Genomic DNA, 23,694 nt, shown 5'->3' with positions numbered 1-23,694 from the left:
AACGGAGTAACCTGTTGTTTGCCTGATTCTTTGAACACACCAGCGATTGCACGTAAGGTTAAAACACAGAACATTTATAAAAAATTTGACAGTATTGCATAACTTGCAACTAACAATATGAACAATAACTCAAGGAGACCCTATCTTGCCCAAAATTAATGGAAAGTGAGAAAGAATTTTGCAGCTAATTGAACAGATCACATTCTGCATAACACAGGAAAATGTAGTACAGGAAAGTCATCACTGATCTTTAGATTCTATAGCAACTTTTTCTTCATCTGCCAAAGGAATTTCAGAACAATAGGTGCTTTGTCATTTTACTAACAATAATTAATGAGGCTGCTGATGAAACCATCCTCTTCACAGGAAGGTTGACTCTGTTTCTTGTAATTCAAAGGAACTTGAAGTGGTTTTAACCATAAGACACCTATGCTGACTGTATACCATTTTTATTCCTTTTAAATGATTTTAAAACTGCAACAAAGCATTTTTAGAACTAGAACAGTCATCTAACATGTATTGAAGATTATGTTACAACGATGACAAAGCTACACATGAAAGAATCGTGCTAAATTCCCTGGTCATAAATACACCTCTTCTCTAAAACCTCATTATGACACGGCAAGGGGTGAGGGGAAAGAAAAAGAAATAGTCTAATTCAGTGGAAAACACCAGATTTCATAGCCTGATTTCAAATAAAGCCATCTTAAAGTAATTCAGCCACCTTCTCTGAAACTTGACATGGGCCATGTGTGGATTGCTTGCAAGACAAGTTCTGCTGATAAAGAACATGAACATAGAGACTCAATACATTGCCTTCACGTGTCAGGACAGTCCAATTTGAAGACAATCTAAAATTATGGCTTATTTCCACCCAGTAGAGAGATCACACTAGCAATTTTTGTTCTCATTTGGAATCTCCTGAACTATTTTTTCTGTTTGCACCATACTATGAGTACAGACTGAAATTCTTCAAATGCGTTACTATTTTTAAACCATGTATTAGGACATTCATGGAAGGCTGTCAGGACAGCCATGGAAGGCACATGGAAGACCAATTTTTCTAACCCTGAGCTCGGAATGTAATGGTAATAATAATATGATTGAACCAGAGTACCATAGGAGCCATAATATTTAAGCAGTTCCATTTGTTGCACTGCTCTGTTTCTGTGCACCCTCACTCCCTTATCTCCTTTTGCGTTTGGTTGATTCATATTAGAATTTAAAGAAGGTATACAGATTAGAAATAGTTGCATAAAATATGAACATAAAACTTCTCTATTTTGTTACAGAGGTTTAATGGGACAAAGAAATTCCTTATCTTTCACCCTTTCACCTTTTTTATAGGTGAAAGTAAACACAACTGGGTAAGCCTTCTTTAAAATATGTGATGCTCCTAAAGCATCTGCTATTCTCATTAGGTCTAATTCAATATGTGACAAATTAAAGTGAAAAAAATAGAAAGAAAAAAGTACAAAGTTTACTTATCAAACTTTCAGGGATACAATACTACTATGCTTAAGAGAGAGCACATGTGTGCAAACGCACACACACTAGCGTCTAGAAATATGACAGTATGTTTCAAAGAAGTTATTTTTTAGTTTCTCCACATTTTCTCATTCGCTCTCAAGTCTCATTAGGACAACTAGTTTTCCTAGCAGTGACATTTAGTGGGATTTCCTAGCAGTATTAATAAATTACTTCAGTTCCACAGTTACTAGGGAGTTGGTTAGTAAAGGAAACACAATATCTAAAGAGTAAAAATATGGCTCTATGCATCTTTAAAAATTAGGCAGGGGACTTAGAGGACTACATTGACATTCAAACTCTCAATGTTCTTCAACTGACTGTAATGGCAGAGGAAAATAATATACACAAACTTGTAAGAGTAGCTAAAATAACTGTTCTTGCTTTCCTCGAGCAGAGATAGCTATATTGTAAAAAGCAGCACATTTGCAGGCAACTTTGACTTCACTGCAAAGAGATTTCTCCTAAATGACGTTACATCTTTGGTAAACTATGCTTCAGAGGCAGTTTATAGCAATCCAGGCTTACTATGCAGCTGCAACAAGCATTGAAAGAGTCAGGTTCAAGGTAAACCTACCTCTGATAAATGGTAGGTTTTAAGAAGCACTAGCAACAGCACTACTATTAAAACCTTCTATGCCTCAAGCGACTTCTGTTAATGCCATTGCTTGTGGTAAGCAATGGTACAGCTTCACTCAATTTTTTGGATATGTACATAGAAGCCTAACGAGATTCTTGTAAAATTGAGATTTGTCTTTGTTATATATGCACACAAGCATTCTAATTAAGTCATTTGTTTATCAGCAAGACATGAACAGCTTAGGTAACAAAATCTGCAGATTTGTTCATTAATTTCAGCTTGGCTTAAAACATTAATGCTGTACAATGGCAGTCAGGAGGGCAAGTTTGCTCATGTAGCCTAACACCATACAGACTGAACATACAATGAAAACGATACACCAAGAAATATGACTTTTCATTGTGAGAAGGATATTGCTGTTTTAGAACCAATGAATAGACAGAGCTGTTAACGCATCTTTCATATCAATGTGCTATGTAAAGGTTTTTTTGTTTGTTTTTAAAGTCACAGCATAGCAAGTCTATAACTGGGATATTCCCGGGATCTGATGTAGAAAGTATCTGGAGTATTATCCATTGTAAATTGAAAACAAATGTGAGCGCAAACTTGTACACACAACAGCTTAGTGTAAGATATCCTGTTATTGAGGTTAGAGGTAACATACATGTGTATATACTTTACAAATACTTTCGCAAAAACATTGCTCTTGAGAAGCAAATCCATTTCTCAATGGCAAATAGAAACATCGTGATAAAAGTTACCCTAGAACTTTCATGGCAAAAGTGAAGTAAGTTTCTCTCAGAGAAACATGATTTGAAATAAAAATTCACAAAGTCACTGACCACCAAACATAACCAACTTCATCTGCATTTGATTTTTCCTAGCATCTTCAAAAACTTTAGAGTGGAGAAAGAAAGATGTATATACCCCTGCAGCTATTGTTGCACCTCTTGACATGGGTAGGTTTACTACATGATGCTACATAACAGGCACCCGTGAGACCTGGACATAAAATTTTCCTCAAAAAGGAGTAACTGGAGGAAACCGACAGAAAAAAATTAAACACTGGATCAAACTATCACACACCAATGACTGAATTTGGTCTTGATCAGGTGCATCCGTTCACCAGACAATCCTGAGAGATTCAGGCTTATGAAGCAGCTCCAGCTATGTTCCAGTCTGCTAATGGGTAACTTTGCACTTTTCCAAAACTTCTTCAACTTCCCTATTGTGAAAAATGACTTTTGTTTCCCAACTGTTTATGTGACAGCCAAAACAATCTCCAGCCCCTACTCTAAGGATCAAGCATGGTTCCAGTTTGTGCTCCCACCTGTAAAAGCTGACATTTATAGAGAGAATTACCCAGTTTCATTTTGACAGGGACATGCCCTTTTTCACGTTCTTTAGGACCTTTCACCAATGGAGAATGTGTCACTGGTAGGCAGTAATCCGAAACCAGTTACATTCCTCAAAAACAAAACACGGAGCTAATTTAAGTAGGTCTCCAGTGATCAAAAGGCTGAGTTCAGGAAGTCAAGAAGAGGGAGGCAAATGGACTTGTAGCAGCCTAAGTCTGAAGGATGACTACAGACTGTTATCTGATTATCCCATCGCACACCCTTTCTGGGCTACCCTACTGAAACTTCATTCTACTGCAAATTCCATTTGAACACATACAGCAAGTCTCCATTTCAGAAATTTTGTGTGAATAACGTTTCAAATAAAGATGAAACCAGTCAACTAAATAAAAAAAAAAAAAACCACATATGCAATTAAACAAGTTACATCTTTTTTATTTAATTGACTTGTAATTCAGCTTTCTGCTGAGTTCCTATTTATGCAAATTTATATCCTTCCCATTATGAAGATCTTGCAGATCTAAATTACACAGAAAATGTCATGTAATATTAAATTACAAAGCTATTTTGCACAGAGCTGTGTAGCTTAGAATAGTTTTATTAGTCTCTAAAGTGTCTGAGAGATTTTAGTTCTTGAAAGATCAGGCAGCTAGCTATTTGTATAGGCAAAGTTACAGTCCCTGCAACATTACCAAACAGAATATAGTCAGTGGGGGTTCAAGTACTCCTTTTGTAGATTTAAGAAAGATACCACTCTTCACCAGCCAGAAGGATCATTTTGTTTTTAAGGCTTTTTTGGGGGTATAGTTTCAAGGAAATAATGACAGAAACTGCAGGAAATACAGCTGCAAAAAATATTTATATATACATAAAATAACATTATGGAGAAGATATAACAAATCCCCAGTGCTATTAGTAGACACATGGGATCTTCAAACGTTTTGGAAGGGCCACAAGAGGCAGAGATGAAATACAAAAGAGACTTACTTAATTCAATCTGCTGACAATAAATGGCATTTAGATCATGTTCAATGGTATTAATTGAGGACTATACTATCATGACTGAGATACATACCAGTGGAAGAACATGGAGCATCCTTTGGATTAAATAGCATGCAACACCTCAGTCAAGTCACTGTGGTGGTGCATCCCTCCCCCCCGCTTTTCTCTCTCTTCAACAGCTTTACCACTTCAGGAATTCCAGAACGCGGCCTTTGTGTAGTGAGTTGGTCAGTTAAACACTCCTTAATTGTACCAGAAACTCCTACATGGCTGAAGCAGAGAGCCGTCCTGTCTTTATTAAAATCTCTGTATTATGGCTAACGAGGGGAGCGAGAACAAACAGCTACCCCTGACAGCCTTGCAACAGAGCGGTATCATCGTTACTGGAATTCCAGCAACTACCGACCCGAATTGTGGCTCGGATGGAAATTTAGTGATGACTAAAGCCAATCTTCTCGCAATCCTATAAACAGAAGTCCTAAGTGAGGCCCACTCATGCACCAGCATCTCCCTCTGAGTAAGACACCTCTCAGAGCTAGCAAAGCTATCAAAGTCTCAAAGTTTGCTACAACCAGAGGTCCATTAACCAAAGACTGACAGTGGAGCCTGAAACCCTTCGCTCCTTGATGCCCAACCCTCGCCCACTGAGAAATGCCAAGACATTAGATGTATTTCACTGAACTTGAGGGGAATTTTTAACAGGTATACCTTTTTTTTTAATATATATATATGTATTCATATTTGCGTGTATGCATGTGTGAATCGGTTTAAGTAGTCTGTAGCTATTTAATTTCAAAGTGAGTCTTATACTGCTGCATTATCCTTATTCCTATAAGCCACTGACCAAGTCTGAGACTAAGAGTGGGCCTAGCCGCACCTAGACTCCTCTCTGAGGAGTTTAGAAAGCAAGGGGGTCTATTCTGAACCTCGTGACTCAACAGGAGGATCCTCCTTATCCCCTGCATACACAACCTCTTTGTGAATCATTCCAACTCAGCACAACTTAATTTTCCTTTATGCACTTCCATGTAGTACTGGAGTGAACTTTGCCATCTTTGAATGTGTAACTAAGTCACTGTTTTCATCAGTTTTGTCTAATCACTTTGTTAATCACTGATGACTGAGTGCTATTAAAATATAACAATCAAATCCTGTGATTCGCTACAAGTAAATCCTAAACTGCTACTAAATCAAACTGTGTAAAGTCACTCATTCACAACAAATTAACATATTCAGCAGGACTCACAAACCTGCATTTGTGACAGTCCCAAAGAAAGGTCAATAAATAGAAAGAAACAAAGCACAGGGAAAAATCTCAGCAATTTTATGATTTATGATTTTAGTTTCTCCCCCACTGTGGCTATCACACCTAAAACTGTTTTTAAAGTTCTTAAAATACACACGTATTTAAAGGATAAAGCAGCTTTTAATACATTGCACTCCTGAAATTTTTGTAGATTTGAAATCCCTCTACATTTCCTTCTTTGCAACTGTGGAATCTATGCTCAGTGTACTCAAGGAACATGTCCACCTAATTACACAGGCAACAAATTCTTTGTGGACTATCTCAAAGATAAGCATTGGAACTGCCTAAAATAAAATAAAAAAAAAAAATCTGCATGAAGGAGTAACGGACATGAACATTTATTTTTAGTATTAACCTGAATCTGAAGTCAAATCTACACATCCATTGAACAGTGAAGGAATGTCATCTGATTGAAGTTGTTACTATAAGAGGTGATAGAATAAAATGCTGTGATAAATGCCCTATCACTTTATGAAACAAACTGGTGCAGACAAGAGCTGGTTCTTCCCACGAGAGCTACCTGTTACAGTGCAAAAAACACTTTTACTTTCTACATTTCACAAAACTTTTCTGATTAAACTTGCAGCCTCAAAGCATATAACGAAATGAGTACTCTAAATGATCTTCTGTACTTTGTAAATGGAAACCAAATAAAGGCAATTTTACTTTGTAAACATACAAAAATTAAACTATAACAGAAGGATTTCTTAAACAGCAATTGTATATGACTACATGTACACAAATGTAAATGCTGTGGTGCTCAAAACAGGTGTACTGAGAAGCTAATCAAAACAGTGCTGATTTGCAGCAATCCACTGTGAATGTAGCTACAGTTTATAATGACGATAGCGTTGAAGCTATAACGCACAGATTTTGAATTTAATGCAAATTTATTCCACCAGCCTTCAACTCTTTCCTTGTTCCTCACCTCTTCCGTGCTATTCAGAGTATTTTGGTGCTTTTGTACTGTCACATCACTACCTTTTCTATTAAAATCATAACCTTTCCTGTTAAAATTCTTTGTCTATAATCTGCTGGTATACAATTAAAACTGTATACTATTATACCTACAAATCTTATTTCCAAATATAGATTGTGATTTCCCCCCCCCCCCCCTTACAGCATTGTTCGTGTTTATTTTCTGACACTAGCCCTCAATATGAGAATAATTTTGAGCTGGATTAACAATTTAATGCTATACTATTGTTGCATGGTGTACATTTGAACCCCTTTAAGAAGATACTCATTTTTTTTTTTTTTTTTGAGTGTTGGGAGAAGCTTTTAGAAATAATTTGTGGTGATATCAATATTTTGCATTCAGACCCTGTCAGGCTCTACTGTAATCACATACAGATGACTTGAGGCAGGGGTGACAAACACATTTAGCAACTACATACCAGCTGAATTGATGCGTGCCATAGTGTACCAACCACTGAAGTCTACCTCATGGTTCTGGGTTCCGATGAAAAATTGTGGAAGACACAGAAACACTACATGCATTTCAAACATTACTTCAAGGTACATCACAAACCAAAAGAACGTGAAATGAGCACAACTGTCCATGCTGCTTTGCTGCATGGACAGAACATTAGAACTCATTTCAAGACTGAATGAGCAGTGCTATAAAGTAAACAACAGCAATTACATAAAAATCAGAATCTCTTAAACATTCACGCTGACTCAAAATTATACCCGCAAGATACTGGATATAACATTTGGGAGTAACCAATCAGAAGATAATTTAAACAGCTAGCCAGACACTAATTACTTTTATCACTAAAAGTGGTAACAAGCAAACAGCATGGTCATAGGTCTTAATCATGTGTATTTACTGTTATATGGGATGCTCAAGATCCTTCTGGTATAAGAAGGATGAAAGTCCTTGGGATTTTCTGTGAATGTGAGTGAGACTAGACAAAGGGCTCAAGTAAATGCACAAATTCATAGTCTAATTCCTTTGCTTTCTGTGAAAATTATGAAAATCCAGCCCTTCCTCTAAAGTTATATACCAGTGGTGGCATTTATTTAACTTGTCTAAGGGTTAGGAGCCTCAGAGCTAATTAACAACATGAATTGTTTAGTCAACAGAAAGATCGGTGTTTTCAGACCGCGACTCACCCACTTCTGTGCTAGCTCTTCAACATGACACCAGATGAATTGCTACAGGTTTTAGAGGAAGCCTGTAAGAGCAACTTAAAACAGATACCTAACTTTGGAATCGCAAGGTTTACTCTCATACTTCAGTACACCAAAATGGATATTTTTTGACCTACACTTGTCCCTCCATATGAATGCTTAAGACCCTTTCATGTATACTCTCTTCCTTTAAAATCAGTAGAGTTTAACGGGTATACAGGAAGAGATAAGCATTACAAAGTGATGTGAACATACCTGACTGCTCCTTCCGTTGGCCAAATACTTAGAACTAGAGAGGTAATTTGTGGGCCACTTCTTTTAGAGAAAAAAGAAAAAAAGTGTTTTGCATTTCTAAAGCTGCGATTATTTTTTCTAGTGTTTATTTGTGCAACAATAATTCCAAATATACCCTGTTAGATCAAATCCTGGCTATCCTGCCCCCTATTACACATTGCATTTTGCATGGTTATCTGGAGAGGAAAACACATCTATAAATTGAACATAAGTATACAAAAATCTAACAAACATTAAGTAATCATAATTGCATGGAAGCTTACCAGTAGTGAGAACACACAAAAATGTCCAAATTTCCACAGTGGTATGATATCTCTGACTATTTTTTTTAATTTTCCTATCTCTGTATCAATAGTAATTAACCGTATAATTCCTTCACTGCTTTTAAGTCAATGCCCCAGAGGCAGCTCACACTTATTTTTTCAATCTTCAAATAACATCAAAGCAAGCAGTTGTTACCAAAGAGTGGGGGGGAAAAAAAAAAAAAGAAAAAAAAAAAGAAGATGTACTTACTTGCCACCTCCAGCGACGCATTATGACTTACAGCTTCCCCAAGGTAATTCCTTGCCACACAGACATAGACCCCTTCATCTGGCCTACTTTTGCGCCCATGGACTATGCGTAAGAAAAATAAAGATCCGCTGGGCAGCAGCATGCGGTGGGAGCGCGGGTCATCCTTGTCCGTTTCCACTCTTTCCCCCCCCTTGTACCACTCAATGGTGGGGGTCGGCCTTCCTTCTGCTTTACAGTTTAAAGTTGCCGGTTCTCCTTTGGAAACAATTAGATCAGAAGGGTGTTCGACGATTCGAGGTGGGAAATCTTCTTGCCGAAGACGGGAGCCTGCAAGATAAAAACACAAAGTTTTCTTAGGAGATCGTTACCAGGTACAGTCACTGTGTTTTGCAATACAACTACTTAACCATTACCCTGTAGTACAGGATTAATAAGAACAGCTATTAACATCTTTTTAAAGTGGAAAAAAACACCTTAATGCACTTCATTGTGTGCAAGGTTCTCCCAAGTGAATACATTCAAAAGCATTTTTTCAACAGGCGACCTGTATTAGTGAACTAAACTGCCATGTTCCTAAATCACATCCATTTTTATACATATATATTCATGTACACAAATTTATACATGCATGCATATGTGTATGTAGAATTATGAAAAACTAACCCTACAGATATTCTACAGACATCAGACGATCTCTACTAGCAAAACTGGTACTGCTCTAATTCTAACACGAAATCACAGTCAGCTTCATTTGACCTTTTGGAAAGCCTGTGAATTCATGCAATGTCTGCAGAGTAAGCGTAACATCTCCAGCACCCACAAAGTTGCTTTATTTTGCTTGTATTATCAGCTCTTTTTAGTCACTTGTTAAGCAGTACCACAGAGGTACAAATGCATGGAGTGCCTGAGCTCTTCTTATACCTCTTGTGCCAGGGAAAACCAAAGCAACTTTTTACATTATAAGAATTTTTATTGTCTCCAGTCTAGAACTCTGATACAATGAGAGACAACAGTATCGGGGATAAAAGCAAAGTTACAAGCAAACATGATACTCTTCTAGAAAAGCATTCAATTTCAAACCAATTCAGACTGCAAGCTCATAATGGGCATGAAAAAACCTGTAACAGTCTGGAAAGATATGTACCACAGAATAATATGGCAACCAACTGGGTGCCCATGAATTCCAACTCAGGAATAAGAAGCTGCCAAAACTTTTGGGGTTTTAAATTGTTGACTTAATTTCAAATTACTGTTTTCCTTATTTTTCTCTTTCGTGATATACAACTTTGCCATGGATAAAATTAGTCTCTTGGGTCGCTAATCCCTGATTATTAAAATTTTAGATGCCAAGATTCTTTATTAAAATTAATAACACGGGTTTTGAACAACTGTGAAGCACCAGAAAGAAATATAAGATCTACTCACTGCAGGTTAATAGACCATAAATGGGTACGGAAAAAGGGAAAGAGACAAGGAGAGGAGAGTCCTAGACAGCACTGTTTTCAATATATACTATATGTATGTGTATGAGTATTTTTTATATATATATATATATAATTTTATATATAAAAAATAAAAATATTCTAAAATGTAGAACTTTCATGTAAAATTTCACACTTCCTTCAACTCCAGATAATAATTCAAATTAAACGTTACGCTAATCAGCTAGCACTAACCACATATTCCCAAATCTGTGGTAGTATGGCTTGACTACACTGAAATATGTTTGCATTCTTTGCGCAGTAAAAGGAGATAGTTTTATATGAACATTACTCATCATTAACTAACTCAAACAGCAATAAACCTACTCTTTAGTCCTTTGAGGAAAAATAATATAAGTAGCATTATAATTTAGGAATATAGTCCCAAATACAAGAAAAATTTTATCATTTATCTAATTTGGCGATTTCTGTTCAGATATTCACAATATTGCAAGATTTTGTAGTACCCCAAGTGAACAAGCAATTATATTTTACATTTACTTTTACCTACAACAACTGCCTGAAACATGAAAACTAAAAGTATGGGCAGACAGAAGAGAAGCCAGGAAACTCCCAAATCCCTTTGCTAGTTACACACCACTGTGCAGCCCAGCCCTGCACATCGCTATAAAGCAAGCTTTTGAGCTGCACCTCCTAGAGATAGGGCACAGGCCAAATCCAGTGAGAGGAGAGCTAAAAGTAAAAGAGCAGAAAATTGTGCCAACCCGCGCTGGGCTTTTGCAGCAGTTAAAAAAAGCCTCTAATATACTTCTGTTTGCCCTGAGAGCACATCTCAGTCATTGCAAACTGCATTTGTGCCTACCCATCCTGAGCTTTTACACAGCTTTTGTGAAAATCCCCTCGTGCAATAATGCTGCCCTCACAACTGGGGTGACCAATTTTGGATCTGTCTTTCCAAGGTAAAAATGCCTAGACAGGGATAAAAACCTTATTTGGTTTATACTTTTACTCACTTATTACACACCTCACAAGGAAAGGCACAGAAACAAAAGATTAGAGAACTAAAATCAATTGTTGTAAGTCACTCCGGAAATATAAAAATCCAAGTGCAAGGTGAAATGTTAAAAGACAGTTAAGAATTGTTTTAAAAAACAAGGTTTGCACATATGCTAGTATGTATCACATTTGTATTTTCACAGATTATGCTAGTCAACAAGCGCACAATATAGTATAAGCCTCCCATTGTTTCTGTCAGCCTGGCCGAGACCACAAATAAATGAAATACCATTTTCAGATGTATTGTATGCACACTTTCCATACCGACATTCAAGTCACTGTACACTAAGTTCAAGTACTGTGCAGAGTGAAAGTTTAAAGACTGACCTCTAAACTTTCTTGAAAACCTAGAGTCAAAACTCTTAGGGGGAAAAAGTCCTCAGGAAAGTCTAGGAATGCTCATATACTTTTTAAGTTTCTTTGCTGGGCAACTTAGAGGAGTTAAAATGACAAAATGTCCTTTTTTTTTTTTTTTTTTAATCCTAGCATTTTATAAAGTAACATTTCTCTAGAAAAATTTCATTAAATTTCTTGAAGCAGAAAGGGACAAAAGTTGCACAAGTAGTTGACTGGCATATAGTGAGCATTAACCACAGATTTAGTGACAACTGCCTGAGGGGTATAATGGCCTTGACAACCAAGTTATAATCTTTCTACATATCTACACATTTTTTTTTAAATCTTTCTTTCCTTTTAGCCTAGTTATTTAAGCTGCATTTACGTTTTACTGAGAAGAAGCAGCTTCAATTATCAACATAAATCTTACAGTGGGCACCAATCCTGTAATTTTCCTGTCAAAAATCCTTCCCAAGGGGATATTTGGTTTAAAAAAAAAAAAAGAGGCAGAACACCTATTACACACTGGATCTGCCATTAAATATACAACAGAGCTGCTTTTTCTTTCCCCCAAAGATGACAGCACTGGGTTATGGGAACTAACCAACTTGTGTTCTCTGCTTTTATTATAATTCAACTCTTTCATAAAAAGTCAACAGGATGCCACCAATTAAAGTATGCCATACTAATTACTTCATGCTGCTACTTAAAAGAACAATTATATGAAATCATGTTTCCAGTTTCTTGGACTGTGCCACAACTATTTTTACAAGAATTCAAATACTGAAATAAACAGATGTGAAGGTTCAAAGAAAGTTAGCATTAGATGAATGCTAAACTGATATAGGCAAGATTTGCCTTTATTCTCACCTTAAAACCTCCTGTTGGTAGTATATACAAATATAATGTATTGAAAAATAGCAGGGAATGTGTTTAAATGGGAAAGCTGCTGATATCAGGGCTACAAACACTGTGCTGTTCTTTAGGGGGAAAACAAGAGTTACGTGCTACTAGAACAGAAAATGCCTCAAATTTGAACCACACAACCTAAGACAGTTAAAAATAAGACCGTATCTACAGTTGATCTAAACTTCAGCTCAGAGGGATATGGAAAACCTGATTTCCCAAGATCTATATATCTAAATAACAATTTATCCTATGTCTTATAAAAATGCTGCATGACAGACTGTGTCTTTAGCCAAGTGCCAAAAAGCCAGTATACTCCTGGCCCCATTTCTTTTCCATTTCACAAGTACAGCATTTAACACTGATTTTCAGAGCACAAGATCTCAGCTCTTTTCTTTCATTGAAACGCTTTACATTGTAACATAAGGCCTGAGTGACTGGCTTAATTGCTATCAAAGTTATTAGTAAAAGCTAACAAAAAAAAAAAAAAAATCACACATTTAAAATCAGTGTTAGGTGATTCTTGCAAACAAATAGACTTCATCAGAATATAAGAGCATTCACAATTCCCCAGTATTTCCACTATGTATAACTTAACCTCTTTCAGAAACTTTTCAGAAAGTTCAGAATTTTTTGTGTGGTTTTGTTTGTGTTGACTGGGAAGATGTTCCATAACTCTCTTGTTCCAGTGGTTAGAAATCTTTCTCTAATCCTCAGGATAAACATATCCCTGAGTAGTAAATACCCCATTCTTACTGTGCTTGAGCTGCCCTTTAATTCAGACCTCTCCACACACTTCTCAGGATTTTACCCCTTTGACATGCAGATTGCAACCTTTTCCTTTTTTACCATCCTCTTAGATTTTGTGTTCTTGTTGCTGTTAGAAATCAACAAACTAATCTCATCTGGTTTTCCCCTCATCAGATTCACTCACCTTTTCCTCATCTTAAATTCTAGTTTGAGTTCGTACGTTTTGAGCATAGAAGACCCAAACCATACACAGTTAAGAGACTTTGAATACTATTTCAGGCACACATGGCAAAGCAGTGTCACATCATGTTACAGGGGAAAAATAACTAAAGGAAAAATCGAAGTATTTTTCTGAAAGTGGCTTTTCTGCCCAAAGACATGGAGCTAACCTAACGTATTGGGTTTACTTGTTCTCACAGACAAGAAGTAATTTTCAAGGAAAAACAATAGGACAAGGAGGATCCGCAGAGATCTTGTCCTACTGTCTTTCTTTCTCTCAACTTCTCCAATTTTTAATACTCTTACTTTTTGTATACAACCCTTGTTCAACCTAAATAAAACACCTGATTTCTTGAGCTTTGTAGCCTGCAAGAATAGTGCATATTAAAAAGCAACTACACTGAAATTTCCTTTATAGGTATTGCAGTCTTCCCTCCATAACCAAAAGACATGAAGTAAGTAATGAAGGCAGTAATCCTGTGTCTATGCATTTGGATTTTCCCAAAACAGTCAACTGTGTAAGAACAGAAATTTCACTTTTGAATTCTCCTTTGGCATAAAGCACAAGAGCCAAAACTGCATTTAACCAATATTTCTGAAACACTGATTTGAGAACAGCATTGGTCATTGTATCACTTTGGACTGAGAAAGCAGTTCTTTGCACAGAGAATTTCATTTACAACAGCTGTTCATCTCTAACAACTGAGTATTGAACATATAGTCTAGAGAAAAAAAAAGTTACACTTTTTACCTAAATTCTGCCATTACTTTGCAGTCATAACTGTGAACATTTCCATAACTACTTTAAAATGATACCACCTTTATGAACAAAAGTGTCAGGCGACAGAGGTGTTACAGACCTGCAAGTGAGATGCTATTTGTACACCGAGGAGAAAAATGAATAGTTGGAACATAACAGCAGTTACATCAGTTGATTAATGCCCACCCAGGACTACAGTTTTATTGAAATGCATTTTAAGGTGTGTTTAATGGTTCCAAATACTGATCTGGGAATAGGACCAGTTCTTTCCAATAACTTAGATACCATAAAACGTGACAAGCAAGGCTCTCACTTTGGATCATAGAACCTGCAATTCCCCTACGTGTTCCCAATTAAGAGTAACATCTCCATTTCTTGTCCTAAGCAAACAATGGAAAACAGGTGAGCAAGATGTAACTAAAAAGAAAAGCACTGAACCCTAACTGATCACTCCTACCATGAAACCACTGTGAAGTTCCCTGAAAAAGTTGCTCCTTTTTCGGTTTACACCATTATGTCAAGGAATGCTTTTGTTTCGCTCCTGTAATTGCTATTGGTGTTTCTGTTGCTGGTGAGAGATGAAATTATTAATAAATGTTCTTTCTCATTATTTCTGTTACTAAGGGATATTTTTGGGTAAAGCAAGTTGCACTTTAAATACAAAGTCTGATTATAAAATAGAAAAAGAAATTTTGTTTCTTTTAAACTTAAGTTGTAAGCACCCACAAAACATTTTTCACACTTAGAAAGATAACCTTGAAGTATTTTATGTTGCTAAGACACTATGAATTACAATTACATTTCTGTCATGGCTACCACACTATCAGATGTCAGAAACCAATAATTTACTGTACACTTATGACTGGAAAAAAACTAGAATAACCACAGCAAGCCTAGAGTTTCAAGCCACGTCTGTCTCTCTGAAACAAGAGATTAAATGGGAGCTGTACTAAAAATGCCTCAAATCCAGACTGACCTTGTGCCTGGCTCTTACACTGAGAGAAGATTTAACCCAAACATTGGAAGACATAGACGTTCAGATATTCAATTTACACAACACTCATGTACTGGTCAACTGAACAGGAGTTAGATGAAGTATTATAGCACTAAGCTTAATAAACAAGGGAGAAAAATAAAAGCCATTTACATATTAAGTTGCTTTAAATGTTTTTTTTTTCTGTTCCTTATTCTGCAGCAATTTGGACATATATGATTAGGTCAGAAAAAGCCATAAATTTTTAGGCAAAAAGACTTCTGGAAAGATGTACAGCATCTTATAGTTATTTAAATACTCTGCCTGATGGGAATGAAAAAAAACCCCAATATTGGCAGGTACTGTATTGCACAAATACTAACGCTGAGTCTTTGTTTTAATACCTAAAGACCTATTTCCCAGGAGATGCTAAGAGAGACTAGCTCTGTGAAATAATCACTTCTAACAAAGAAGCTGAAAGCGGCAACAGTAAGAGTCATGCTTTAGTTTCTTAATCCAAAATTAAATACAACTCTTTAAAATTGCTCTTGAACAAACCGTTTACTTTCAAGAGACATAGCTTTACAGTCAATCTTTATGAACACATGCTACTGGTTTGTCCAGCAGTTGGCATAAATAAGTCCTGACCTGGTTATTCATTAAATTAGCTAGAATATAAATTTAAAATAATAATATTTATATTGAGCTATGTAAGATGCTCACATTTACATAAAACCTCAGGCAGTAGGTGATGTTCCCAGTGTAAGAAAGTGTTTTTATTTTTTCTTTCCCTCAATTCTGCTTTCTGGCAAGATATTTATCGCATTTGACTTTAGCAGATACTGGAGTAGTCTGAGATAGCAGTATCTAGAGCACTGACTTTGGAAACCTAACTTCACTCAATAAAAATTAAAGTATCCCACGTAAAACTGGTAAGTTGGGAACAGTATTTTCCCTTAAAGAAAACACTAATGAAATTGCAGGAGTATTTTCATTAATAATGCAAAATCATCTATGACCCAGTGAGCAACCATGCCATATTCAAAAACAAACACAATGGTAATAAAGCCTACTTTGTTACTCATTTTGTCTTTGAAATGGCTGGAGTAATGCTGGGAGATATTTCCTACACTGGGACGATACTGAGAAGAAGAGCACGACGAGACTGAGAACAGCTGAGCTGCATCTGAAGGCAAGCTCGTCTTTGGAGATTTGGATGTGACAACCTGGCAATGACAAACTGCTCGGAAATGATCATACTAAGTTGCAGGGTGAGTGCAACAATGGGGGTCAGGCAGGTACAGGGGGAACACAGAGAAGACTGTGATGTTGTGAGAGCTGCACAGACCCTGGAATGGCAGTCAAGACTGTAAAAAGGATGGCTGAGGGAAAAGAGGTGGCAAAGGATTGTCGAGAGGCTGTAAGTATTAGATAGAACAGAAATAAAGAGTGACTGGAAGACCAGTAGGGAAACGTGCCTGAATATTAAAGTGATAGGACTTCATGATAATTGGATAATTCTGTGGATAACCGAGTTGAAAAGATATTGGAAATGATCACTGGTTAAACAGACAAGTTGGGATGCGGTGGGAAGATCTAGGACAGCTCAGAGCAATCACTGCTGCCCTTTTCTTCCCTGACAGATCGTGTTCCCTACAAAGGAAGGCCTGACAGCTCTGATCTGATTGCACCTGGAATACTGTGTCCAGTTTTGGGCCCCTCACTACAAGAAAGACATTGAGGTGCTGGAGCGTGTCCAGAGAAGGGCAACGAAGCTGGTGAAGGGTCTGGAGCACAGGTCTTATGAGGAGCGGCTGAGGGAACTGGGGTTGTTTAGCCTGGAGAAGAGGAGGCTGAGGGGAGACCTTATCGCTCTCTACAACTGCCTGAAAGGAGGTTGTAGTGAGGTGGGTGTTGGGCTCTTCTCCCAAGTAGTTAGCGATAGGACGAGAGGAAATGGGCTTAAGCTACGCCAGGGGAGGTTTAGGTTGGAAATTAGGAAAAGTTTCTTCACAGAAATGATAGTGAAGCATTGGACCAGGCTGCCCAGAGATGTGGTGGAGTCACCATCCCTGGAAGTGTTCAAAAAACAGGTAGATGTGGCACTTCGGGACATGGTTTAGTCTGGTCTACCCTTGATTGGCTTAGTAGTGTAGGTTAATGGTTGGACTGGATGATCTTAAAGGTCTTTTCCAACCTAAACGATTCTATGATTCTATCTGTTGTCAGCAGCTTCACTGGCACACCTGAGAAGAAAAACCAACTATAGTAAAGTGGTAAAGCGTGGGATGAGACACTAAAGAACTGCTATTTCCAGGGATTACTTTTCTGTTGAACAGTGAAGAATTAGGAAACAAAGAGACTGTCAGGCCCTCTCTCCTCTCCATCGTCCATCCTTGTCCTCAATCATGTTTTATTCCAGACAGGAAGAGTATCTCGTTGGCTGTGAACCACTGGTTTGCCATGTGGAACAGGAAAACAGAGCTTGGAGAAAAACAGTGATAGCGCACCAAAACCAAAGGAGGACTCTTGGCTGCGCTGAAGGAACCAAATGAACTGCCAATTTAATGAAAATGCCTCAAAATTATATAGATACATTATATAAGATATTATTATATGAATATGCTGACATGCTTTCTATGTTATCTATTGTATTTTATTTTTATATATATTCTGTGTGGATAATTCAGGTGTCAGATATAGTGATGCAGAAAAATTGTACTTTACCTTGAGGTTGGTCTGTAATCAGTTTCAAAGATTTCACCTATTTGTGAATGTACTAGTTTTTGGGTTGTTCTTTTTTAAAATCATTTAGTCATGAAAACAAATGTAACACATTCTCTTCATATTATTTCAGATGGGTTGCCCCCACATTCTCCCAGACTTTTCAAAGCCACCTCCTACTGTGCTTAGGAATACCAACTTCTAATTCATTTCCAATTCCAGATTCAGTGTGAGATTGAACCTGATATTAATCAACTGCACGTTCAAATGTTTGCAGGATGCTGACAGAAGGGAAAAAGGATCCTCATTTCTGCAGGACTATCAGGAAGCCAGAGAAACAGCAATTCTCAATAGGGCCAAGGGTTTTCTCTTCTCAGCTGTGTCAGACAGCACTCCTCAACTGCAACAACAGAAGCCCACTATTATAAGGCCACAGTCAATAGCATTCCTAGGCTTGTGCCTGTGCCAGTTTTGGTACATCTCATACAATTAATATTGCCATTTATTCCTGTTTCCAAAATGAATTCAAAGACAAATATGAGGATTCAAAATACCTATCCAGAATCCTACTTTTTAAGATTATTATAGATTTGTTTCAGATGCAAGGGTGAATGAAATATCAAAACTGCCCCCATGAATCCAAATGTTAGGTATTAATAGGAGGGTTATGTCAGCTCAGGCATAAATTTGAATTTAATTACTCACAGTGCTAATAATTTAGAAAAGTTTAACAATGGAATAAAAAAAAAATCACTATCAAGTAGTTCAGTTTCCTTATTTCTATTTTTATGATTTAATTTGTTAAAAATTTGGATTAAAACAGATTTCTTTCACTCCATTTAAATCACTTTTGACTTTTTGTAAAATGACAAGTTTGGACAATTACAAAAAGGGCAGGCATTTTCAATTACAAATTGTTACTGCAGTAACACAATACCGTTGTATTTTAGTTGCATAAGGAAGAATGGAAATTTAAATTCAAATGAAAAACTATTTTCAATGAGTTGTTTACAGTTACATAAAATGAACAGATCAGTATCAATTAAAGTATTTTATAATTAATAGTTTAAAAAAAAATTAAAATCAAGTAACCACTTACTTAACAGCCATCTATCCCTACCCTCTTTCCAAAACATGCTTTTACTCAAATATAAAGCTAAGTAAATTAGTATGAAAAGCATAAAAAGATAACATGCTCTCAGGGGAAAGCAATAAATATCTCTACCTGAGTGGAGGAGAAAAAGGAACTATAATCTGACCAGTTGAGAAATTAAACATCTGTTGAACTTGTAAGAACACTGCTAGTCAAATCAGACTGTATTGCTAGACACTGACATCTCAGTGACTGAGAGATGATTCTGTTTGCAGCAATAAGCAAGAACCAATACAGTATTTTCAGAGGACTTGTGAAATGTTCTACCTTCCCATATAAATGCAGATTAATCACATAATCCTCAAAATATATTTCAGCTCATTTGGGTACTAAAAAGCCATAAGTTACTTGGTATAGCAATCAACATGACATTCACTGCATAATGACTGAAGATAGCCTTCTATTGCTATTTTTCACCAATATAAAGATATGTCAAAACATCAAACTAACTTTCACCTAAAATAAACTTCCACCTATCAATCCCATCAAAATCATCTTCTACTGAGCAACTGTGTAATGTTTTCCCTTTGACCATGTTTGAATTTCTTGTCCCTCAACAAGCCAAAACATCCACTGGGTTTGGTTTTTGTTTCTTCAAAGGTTTCTTTGGTTCCAAATTCAAACTGAAAATCAGAGATCTTCCACATGCCCATTTCTTTTACAATTGTTTCTACTTACTTCTTTGCATAACTTTACAACGCTAACATTGAATCCAACTGCAGATGAATGGCATTACATGTAGAAAGCCACATCCCAGGACTTCCTTAAAGGTACAACAGTAGAGGCCCAGAAGACTATCACTCAGTGACTAAGGGATGAAGAATTAATGCTGCCATTATCATCTGTGACCTGATTGCCCATCCCAGAGCATGACTGCTGAAAATACAGTGAAAACTCACCAAAAATTTTACCCAACATCTCTGTCACTCCTATACCTTCTCAGCTGGAATTTAGTTCTGGTTGTAGTGAAAACGGTACAACAACTTGAATACAACCACAGTGAAGACTATGGTAGCATTCAGTGGCTACCACAAAGTTTCCTAAGAACAGGGCCCGAAGAAGTTCCATTAATCAGGCTTCTGCACTTACTCTTACATAAACCTTAAGTCATCTTGCTCACCTACACCTCACATCCAGAGTTCTCACACTTTGAGCTCTGAATCACGTTACAAGGAAAGCTCTCTGGTAGATGCCAAGAAATGAAGCCACACAGGGAATCACTGAGCTCCATATGCTCCTCCTCTACGAACACACACTGCAAAATTTCTCAGTTATCCAAATACTAAAGTAAGACCCGTAGAGAAGAAAAATTAGTTCACTGTAAGTAAAAGCTACGTTAAAGTGATTGTGGTAGAAAACATCACCCTTTTACACAGTGGAAAAGCACAAACAAGCAGCTCACTGAAATTTCTCCATGATCTCATAGTTGAACACAGGGGGATGATTCAGCCAACAAACTGAATGCTACCTGTAGGAAGAGTGAAGCAAAAGGCAGACCATGGTACCTGCTATGAGAGGCACTCCCCCAGCTAGCAGTTTGACACTCTGCCAAATGAAACCTATGAGTATAAATGGAACTGAGAAAAGTACAAAGGACTTTGATTTTTACTTTACAATCTCTGGAAGATTGCTGAACTAACCTCTCAATTTTCTCAACATAACAGCACGCCTTCTTGATAAAAGAAGATTCTATAGTATATACACAGCTACCTATATATATATATATATAAAAAATACAGTTAGCAATGTGGCTTTTAGTGGTTTTGTCTCATTTTATACGACAACACAATCTATGAATAAAGAAAAAAACTCAGGAAATAGTTTCAAAATGAATCTTAAGTTTCAAAGTACTCTCTGTAGACACTAACTTCAGTCTTCAAGCATGAAAATTATATTTAACATCTCTCTATATAAAATTAACAGGAGAGAAAGAAAAAGATAAAAGAAATGGTAGAAAGAAATGTTAACAGACTGTTTTCCGGAATATTCATAGTGAATTCTTCAGAAAACCTGTCGCTAATAGCCTAAGTGTTCAGCAGCCTGAAATGTATTTAAACACTTAAAACAAAGCTTTTGAGATGTCCTATATGATAGGCATACTCAGGGAAGACATTTAAATAGCACCAGTTTTAGGCGAGTTATTAACTTCTTCAAGAAAAAGTACTGAACCACAATATGAAGGATAATTGTCTGGAGTAATTTATACTTTCAGAAAACAAAATATTTGAAATGGCCTTTTAAAGGATTAGTAACAAATCCCTAGAGGAATGCAGCCCTCCTCAGTCAATTTTCAACCTTAAAAGCAAATTCTGACATATCCAGAACATTAACGAAGACAATGTTGATACCTTACATAGCATGCTAAATGTGAGAATTTTACAGATAAACAAAAATGCTGTTGACTCTGCCTACTGAAGCTTATCATGGAATGAAAAAAAGGTTCAAGAAGGGCAGTAGCTTATGGTTGTTGAGGATGAGATTTAAGGAGTGAAGAACTTCATTAACAGTATGAGAAAAAGTTAGAAAAATATAATTATTTGATCAAAAGATAAAAGTTGGGAGTGTTTTTTATTTTGGATATTTTAAATTAATTAATTTCGCATTATTTTTTAATAGCTCATTTAACAACTAGCTTTTGCATTACTATTATAACGTGTTCTGGTGAAGGGATTAGAGTGCAAGTGCTGACAGAGAAACAGAGATCAATATTCAGAGGTCAAAAATGGAAAAAGGAATGAGAGGGGAGAGGTAAGAAAAAGACAGTGCTACATAACCATGAGGCTGAGTCAAAAGTAGCAGAGACTAATATAAGCAGCAAGCAAGGGAAGAGAAACAGATCTCAGAAGAGTTCTGCAGAGCTGCACAAGAAACATAAAAACAAGACTAAATGAAATTTAGAGGAACAAAGCTGTATGATTTGAGAAGATTAAAATGCATAATACAACACCACCACAGGCAAGCAGGCAGAGGTTTGTATGGTTTACATGTATAAATGCAAATGATGACGAAGCCTCAAAATTATTAAGGAGAAAACAAGGGAAAGGAATCATCATTATTATTTCTAGCAGCAATCACTACGTGACTGAGGAGGGGGTTCAAACAGCAAAGAAAAATAGGTTATGCCAGGAATTAATGAGCCTTTGAGGAGTCTGTGTGCCCAGAAATATTATCCATCTTTTTTGCAACTTTATCAGTAGGTCTAATAAGAGATTACTTCTCTGCACAAGGCTTGTTTCACGAGTTAAGATAGCCCTGTACAGAGAGGCAAGTGGAAAAACAACAGCAACAACCTGTAAAAAATGGGCAGCTAGATTCAAAGAATTCAACTATGTGTGCTCCTTCAGCAAAGGAAAGCTATTTTTCTCTAGTCTGTAAGACTCTAAGGTATGATTATATCATTAGAGTTTTCCTTCCAACAAATTAAGCTGCATTTTACAAGGATGTTGAAATGCTGAGGAAAAAAAGCTACTTATATTCACAGAAAGAAACAAATTTAATCTCAAGTACAAGTATCACATCTTCTACTACTCAGGATTATGGTAATACTTCCTATTATGCATAGAAGCTACCTGTTCACTAAGTTTGCATGTTCTTCTCTAATTTATTACAAAGTGGACTAGTTTTAATTACCACCTCCACCCCCTCCCTCCCTCCTCCCACAGCTACTCCATGCAGAACTTGCTCCATCCCTCGAGAGAAATAGAAGTAGACCAGGACCTTTACTGCCAACACATAACATTAATCTCACTAGAAACTTTGGCTGTTCAAGTAGCTACATCCATCTCTGTTACAGCGCAGGTAGGCTATCAACCATGACTTCAGAGGCGGACACAAGGAACTAGAGGTTTTGTTCATTTTCAGCCTTGCAAAGTACTATCCAAGGTTTTAAGCAGGCTTTTTTGCAATAGGGTTTTCAAGGCTAAACTGCCTTTTTGTATCATGAATATAATTATGGCATCATTTCTAAATGCTAAAAGGCAACCAATATACAGACTTCTCCACTTTATGTAAACAGCTATTTGAAACAAAACCCCTCAACCTAAATTAAGGCTTCCTGAATAGGCTGAAAGCCTTCAGTGGGACTAATTAGAAAGAACCACTAGGCCTTGAGGCTCACAGCTGCTCACCGGTACCCTCTGCAAAGGCTGAGAATTAAATGCATGGTTAGGGGTTTAAATTGATTAACCGGTACCAGTTGTCCCTTCTCTACAGGTAGAGCCCTAATCTCAATCTTTTTATTCTCTAATATACCATTATATGACTAATTAGCAGGCACTATGGCACATGTATCAGTTTAAAGGAATTTTTTTAATGACAATTAATCTGTCCTTATTTTAAATTCTTACTTCAGAGAAACAGGAAATTGTCCCTCAGCTTTTGCTTTTAATCAAAACACTAAGTAGTGCTAAAAAAAGGTCTATTAAAAATGAATGGGTCTTTTCTTGAGAGATTGTGCTGCAAATTTTCAGTCCCTACATATTACTTAGGAATTCTACTCTTAATTTGTTCTATAATTTTGTGATTGATCCAAGTATTCATAAACTGGCATATCTGCATTAGGAACACCACACTGGAATAGCTACAGGACTTTATATACAGAAGTGAATTATAAATAGTCAAGCTACATAGAACAGATTCACACTATTTGATTCTTCATAG

The 23,694-nt window shown here is 36.7% G+C and overlaps 1 protein-coding gene across 1 annotated transcript in view; it reads right to left on the bottom strand.

Moving 5' to 3' along the window:
- ROBO1 (roundabout guidance receptor 1) overlaps positions 1–23,694 on the bottom strand; it is a 544,983-nt gene that overhangs the window by 269,715 nt on the left and 251,574 nt on the right. Inside the window, exon 3 of the mRNA XM_075712575.1 lies at positions 8,717–9,043. Coding sequence (XP_075568690.1) covers positions 8,717–9,043 — 327 coding nt within the window. The remainder of the gene's footprint in view (positions 1–8,716; positions 9,044–23,694) is intronic.

The sequence above is a fragment of the Pelecanus crispus genome, chromosome 1 (assembly GCF_030463565.1).
Source record: "Pelecanus crispus isolate bPelCri1 chromosome 1, bPelCri1.pri, whole genome shotgun sequence".
Classification (NCBI taxonomy): domain Eukaryota; kingdom Metazoa; phylum Chordata; class Aves; order Pelecaniformes; family Pelecanidae; genus Pelecanus; species Pelecanus crispus.
Note: the sequence above shows the minus strand (reverse complement) of the source record. Positions and strands in the feature narration are given on the sequence as shown.